The 7,043-nt window shown below is 38.8% G+C and overlaps 1 protein-coding gene across 1 annotated transcript in view; it reads left to right on the top strand.

Moving 5' to 3' along the window:
* Positions 1-6,679, top strand: part of EDIL3 (EGF like and discoidin domains 3) — a 273,150-nt gene extending 266,471 nt beyond the window's left edge. The window contains exon 11 of the mRNA XM_086629011.1: positions 6,530-6,679. Within this exon, the coding sequence (XP_086485137.1) occupies positions 6,530-6,679 (150 nt within the window). The remainder of the gene's footprint in view (positions 1-6,529) is intronic.
* The last annotated feature ends 364 nt before the right edge of the window (positions 6,680-7,043 follow it).

The following is a 7,043-nucleotide window of genomic DNA, read 5'->3' on the forward strand; positions in this document are numbered from 1 at the left end:
AATATATTTTAGAAGAAGGACCAGAGCTAATAGCTATCTTGTTTTTCTCAACTAGAGGTCAGTAGCTCACTGTGCCTCCAAAGCTAAGGACATCCAAACCAAATTTGACCTTTTTTTTTTTTTTTAATCACATTCTGCATGTGATTTATAAATTGCACAGCCTGCTGTAGATAACTCAAGGCCAGCTACAATGTAAAATGGCATTTTAGAGGCTGTTCTTTAAAATACAATGAGAAAATTTGAAAGCAGCCTAAAGGAGTCTGGCAGTCTGCAGCACTGTCAGTCACTATTAACCATCAGCAGTGTAATTAACTACAGGTAGATAATGTTCAGTATGGAAATGGCCACTGGATTTGTGCACAAAATGATGAACTACTTATAACTCATATGCTTTGCATATCTAGTTAATTGCCATAGCAACAGAAGACAGGAACCTACTTATAAAAGATAAGTTAGATCATGTCAGGTTAAAAGTCTTTCTGCTAGATTTGCTAATGTTTTTTCTGTATGGTGTTTAGTTATTGCAATACCTGATTCACACTGATAAATTCAGTTCCTTTATAGAATCATAGAGCAGTTTGGGTTGGAAGGAACCTTAAAGATAATTTATTTCCACCCCCCCCCTAGATCATACCTTCCCCTACACCAGGTTGCTCAAAGCCTTATCCAACCTGGCCTTGAACACTTCCAGGGATGGGGCATCCGCAGCTTCTCTGGGCAACCTGTTCCAGTGCCTCACCACCCTCAGAGAGAAGAATTTCTTCCTTAGATCTCATCTAAATCTCCCCTCTTTCAGTTTAAAGCCATTGCCCCTTATCCAGTCACTACACGCCCTTGTAAAAAGTCCCTCTCCAGCTTTCCTGTAGGCCCCCTTTAAGTACTGGAAGGCTGCGATAAGATCACCCCGGAGCCTTCTCTTCTCCAGGCTGAACAGCCCCAACTCTCTCAGCCTGTCTTCACAGGAGAGGTGCTCCAGCCCTCAGATCATCTTTATGGCCCTCCTCTGGACCCGCTCCAACAGCTCCATGTCCTTCTTGTGTTGGGGGCTCCAGAGCTGAACGCAATATTCCAGGTGGGGTCTCACAAGAGCAGAGCAGAGGGGCCGAATCACCTCCCTTAACCTGCTGCTCATGCTGCTTTGGGTGCAGCCCAAGATGTGGTTGACTTTCTACATACCTGGCACAGTTAAAGAATGTTTTTTTAGTAATATTATTTAAATTATTATTATTATTTAATAGCATTATTTAAAATAATATTTCTAATCTAATAGTAATTTTTTTTCTGCACTGGTTTAAATTATGAGTGACTTCTATTATTTGCAGCTGAGTTAACATGATTTGTATCAGATGAATATCTAGCTATACTCATTCTAGGTTCTGCCTCCAGCACACACGTCTCTCTCATCTTACTATACCAAGAGCTCAAGGAAGACAACACCCTCATGTTGACAGTCTCTACCTTGAATTTCTATAAGCATTTCAGGAGGGAAGCTCGTCTTCAAAATATTCCTTGTTTTGCTTGGCTTTGAACCTTCTATCATAAAGCACTTATAAACTATGTATAGTGGAGTAAATTCCCATTTTAGTAGTATCAGTATATAGATCAAGTAGAAAAAAGAACAAGAAGGTGATAGATTTCACAAGTTTAAAAGTTTTATCTGCCTGATACCTATTCTGAACTTAAAGAAACAATAAAGGCCATATAATACATATTCTTACTCATGTGTCATGGAGAAGGAAAAAGCAGTCCTTTTCATGGCACTGGGCACTTTTCGCGTAGCTATCCATTGCATGCCTGCCAACTCCTGACTCTTCAGCCAGTCCCAAGAAAAGTGCTCAGTGAAGAAGAAAGGAGCATGGCAAAGTTCAGGAGTGGAAAATTTACACTCACCTGCAGAGACTTTATGTATACCAACTGAGAAGAAAGAATGCCTTTTTTCTCCCCTCAATCACTCCAAAAACTCATGTGCACACACCCATACGTAGGAGTTTCCGTATGTAAATATGTATATTAAAAAAAACCTGCCCGGTCTTTTACAGTGGAAAGCATCTTTCACAGGATGGAATATGCCTATGAAGAGCAGCTGTATTTCTGGTCTGAAATCAGGACACCTTTCACCATCTTTTAACTCATGTTGTTCACTTGTAACTCCTCACGGTGAAAAGAGTTACTCCACCAATAACAAAAAAACTTCAAATCAAGGAGATGGTCAGTTCAAGTCTGTGTATTCTCTCTCTTGCTTAAGCAAGTCTTCTTCAGTGAAGTAATGCATAAAATGTTTCTAAAATAGAGGAATATGGCTGTCAAAAATTACTCTTCGTGCAGCTTTTTTTTTAGATTTTAAATGAACAGTGCCCCCTTTTTTTGTCCTAACCCTGAGATATTCTGCACTGAAGCAAACTCCAAAGAGAAGTTAGGTCTAGCTAGTCTTTTAAATTAATCTGTCTATAATATGAGCAGGATTAACTGCTCTATGAAATAACACGTTTAAAATATTCTGCTCAGAATAGAAAACATGGTTAAGGTACAGCAGACAACATAGTGACTTCAGTGTCTGAATAGTAGAGTCTCAGCTCTCAGCCATTATCATAAATAGTAGGAACCAATAATCCTATGGCCGATGCAGACTTTTCATGTAATTTACGTTTCTGCAAGACATGAGATCCAGAAAGATTCTCTGTGGAGAGAATTTTCATCCTCCTTGCACAGCCATTGACAAAGCACCACAAACAGTCTTTCCCACTGCAGCCCCGTTAATGGACGTGCTCTAAAACCTGGTTTCCAGCTCTACATTTGGAGCAAAGCAAACATCACTTGTGTTTCCCAAGCTATTCTTCTTCAGGTATTTCTTCTAAATTATTCTATCATAAAACATACAATAGTTTTCTTTTTAAAATGTGAATCAATTATCATTGTTTGGATTTGCTGCTTATGCCATAAAACACTTAGTTCTATTGAAAAATCATAGTGAATCTCTGAAGGCAAGACATCCCAATTTCTTGTTGGACACAATTATGAACAAGACTTGTTTATATTTCAGAAATCTTTTTTTGCAAAGTATATCAGTACATATTTTCCAGGTTTTTGTTCTCTTTTGCATGAACCGATCATAAAGTAAGTTGTCGTTCTTAAAAGTACAATAGCATGCATTTTCTACATTTTTATTTTAATAGCAGCTGTAAGAGACTAAGCTACAGAGGGGCTACACATATGTGTGTGGGGTGTGTGTGCATAAACTCGCTGAAGCTGCTGAGTAAATGTTTTAGCAAGTTACACCTTATAAGTGTGCAGACTGACATAAATAGATATATCCACTGTAAAATCGTTAACATTCTACAGGAGGGTTGTCAAAATGCAGGAGCTTCCATCCACCCTTACCAACACAGGCACATTGTAATGTGGGAACCGCTGGGCTAGGCGAGGGTGAAGCTCTGTCCAAGGGAGGGATCATGCTGTAGCAGATGACTAAATAAAAATAAAATAATAAATTAAACTAAATAAAAACAAAAGACGTGAGACTGTTATTCTTCCTCAGTGTACCTTCCCAGCCTCCAGCTTTCTTCTGTCTGGATTTTTAATAGCCCCTGCTGGTTTTCCCTCTAACAATTTATCTGATCTTTAACAGTAGTTAAAGGCTGTGGAAACTATGCCACAGTTTAATTTTGTGTTGTATGGGGAGCCATGACCTTTAGGTGGCTCAGGACAAACCTGCCATCATCATTCCTTGTCCCCTCATGGCTCTGGTAAAGGGACAGTGCAGTATTGCCCACTATTGATTTTCTCTGTGCCACTTAACAATTTCGTAGACATCTATCATATCTCCTTTCAGGCCAAAGAGACTTAGTCTATTTAATAATTTGCTAAAGGACCTTCTTCGGTGCTTGTGGCCATCTTTTCGCTTCACTCTGTATATTTACTGTTTGAAATAAGGCAGGACCAGATGTGCACCCACCCAGAACTCACAATGAAGATCCGCGCAGGCTTTATGCACTGACACATTAATAACTTACACTCTGCTCTTTATTCCTTCACTGCTAATCAGCTTGGGGTTTATTGTCATTGGACATTTTTTTTATCTCAAAAATTACATACAGCTGTGTATTATAACGCCAAAATCAGCTTCTGGAATGCTAATAAATCATTACAGTCTTCAGAGGTGTTGCATACTGAAAGAAAGTTCTCAGAAAGAAATATGAGGAGTGAACATTTATGGTATGAGGCTACTGGCTCTTCAAGAGCTTTTAATTGCTTAGGTGGTTCATTTAGTATTGACTGGGCATAAAGCAAGAGGTAATTAAAGAAAAATTACTTTTGGCTACAGAAATGTATTTTTCCTACTGATAAGTTGGATGTATATTTTTTGTCCTTTGTCTTCTTTGCTCTTTCCAAGTTTCTTGACTCCATTAGTGAACCTAGGCTGAAGTGAAACAATGAGTGACAAATATATTTTTCCCATAAGAAATTTGCTGCGGGTCCACAGCAAAAAAAAAAAACACCAGTAAATTTACTCTTGGAATATTTTATTTCATGCAGGTCACATTTGTGGATGCTGACAAAGCTTCCCTCACTTTCTGATAAATTTATTTCCCTAAAATCCTTTTTCTGATCCAGCCCCTTTAGTTAATTTCTTGAAACCAGATCATTAATTTTGAGGAAAGGGGAATTTCAGATTTGCATAAATTAACCTCTGAAACAGATGAGTTTGACTTCAAGTGCTAATGAAATCATGTGTGAGTTGGAATGCAATTCTTATTTTCCTGTTTTAAGTAAATGACATAATCTTACCTTGTTCAGCTCTATTTGTTGCTTGGTTTGCATCACATAACTTTTATTTATTTTGCATAGCTATATCTGGATACAAATATTGGGGCTGTAGATGGGTTCTTCTGGTAAACAGCAATGTTTTTTGTTCTAAGCCTTCATTTAAATGTTATCTCTGAAATACATCTTCCATCGGGAAAATAAAATAGTGAAAGAATTTTCTAGTAGCTCTGCAGCAAGAACTGTCTGCAGTTCTGCATTGCTTATCATCTGGCTTGGTAAAAAATATCAACAGATATATTGCTTGCATGCACAAGAAATCAAATGAAAAAAAATTACTTTTAAGCTTTCCTAGCTGCATATTGTACATTAGGGGGGTGCCACTCTCTAACTTTAATAATAAGTTTACTGCCTTTTGTTGTATGCTATATTGCCATAAATGAAACTCAAATTCAGGTGCAATCTTCTTAGCCCAAGCTCCAGCTGATTTATGTAATCAACACTGTACTTGGGCAGCAAACAATTTTTTCCTGTGGTAAGTACATTTTTTTTCTTTAGACTCACAGCACTGTTGTTTCTGTGGTCAGTCTGTTTGCAATTTTATCCATCTATCTTAACTCCTAGGTGCTTTAATGCTCCCATCTCTGTGTTAGTGAGATGCCAGATGAGAAGGGAAATTTATCACTTGTGAAAGAGCATCACTCGTGGAGGATACACATTTTGTTCGAGATGCCAAATTGATAGCACTTGAGAGAAGCTTTCTAAATTCAAAGAAAAGGTGCAGCATAGAGACCAAAAAGTGAAGATTTTCATGTAGTGCTTTGTAAAATAGTGTATCGACCTCTTCTGAATTCAACCTCTGACATTTTTCCTAAGAACTTCCAGGAAACTTGTCATTCTGCACTAATTCAGACATATATGCACTTGTTCAGGAGGTCCGTATTCCTTCTCTGCATGTTGCAAACGAAACTCATTCATTTCAAGTTGAAAAGCCATCAAGTACAGTTTTTACAAATGAAAAGCGAATTGGCTGACATTTGAAGAGAATGAGCATTTCCCATAAAAACTGAAAACATCCCAAGAGAATAATGTGATCATTTTGCCAAAAAGTGGTGCTGTGGCCTTTGAAATTAAATAGTGGCTGCCAGGAAAAAATCTGACGTTCTAACAGAGACAGAAGTTTGGGAACTCGCATATGTATTAGTTAACCCATACTGGTGGAAATAAGATCATAACGTGCATTGTACTGTGCTAGGATTTTTTTAATTTGATCACAAACCGATGCCGTTAATTCATATGCTGGTTTTTGTTTGACAGAAGAAGATAGCATCCTTGATAATCACTAACTTTACAAGGGCTTATGTAGTTGCATCCAAGCTGCATTCTTAAGTGATACAATAAAAATTCTTCTCAACTTTAATTATTAATGTTATTTTGTTGGAAGCAGTACCAGGATCTCCTGGGACTAATTTGACATGATACAAATGCCAACTGAAAGACATTTAATTTTTTAAATGTTAATTATTTTTATGTAACTTTTAGAGCGGGGCCCTGGGTGTTGGCAGAAGAGCGGATTAAGCTTTGAATCCACCGTGCAATGAAATCCCGAGGTCTTGGCAAAGATGATGCTTTTCACAGCATCAGTTGGGTGCCCAGATGATCAAAATTCAGCGCAGAGATCAGGGAGGTGGCCCAGGGGCATCAGGGATGTACTGCAGCTGTTCCTTAATCCACATAGGCTTAAATCTTCTCGTTACTTGCCCTTCAGGTGTTCCAGGGGAATTTTGACAATGACACGCACCGCAAGAATGTCATCGACCCTCCAATCTACGCCCGGCATATCCGCATCCTCCCGTGGTCATGGTACGGCAGGATCACCCTGCGGTCGGAGCTGCTGGGCTGCGCAGCAGAGGACTGAGGAGGATCTGTGTGAGGCATCACAGCTCTCGCTATAGCTTAAAGTCCCTCCGTAGAAGAAACTGTGCAAAGCCTGTAGGATGCTGAGTGGGTTTTTCATGAACAAGTGCTCACTTTATGGTAGGCCGCTAGCTGTCTTTCACAAGGAGGTCTAAGCCTGCCCTTTAAATGATCCAATCCGATTTTGTCCTTGAAATCTGTTAGTGTTGTCCCTTCTGCTGTGGAATTATCTTTCTAGTTCTCCTTTGAGTTGTTCACTCTAGTTGAAACGTGTTAGGGAAAAATAGCAGCATCCTTTTTACAAGGGAAGAGAAATAGCATGAGAAAGCTCATTTGCAGCTTTAGAAACATTGGGCTGATGAGGT

Source organism: Tauraco erythrolophus, chromosome Z (assembly GCF_009769465.1).
Source record: "Tauraco erythrolophus isolate bTauEry1 chromosome Z, bTauEry1.pri, whole genome shotgun sequence".
In the NCBI taxonomy this organism is placed as follows: Eukaryota; Metazoa; Chordata; class Aves; order Musophagiformes; family Musophagidae; genus Tauraco; species Tauraco erythrolophus.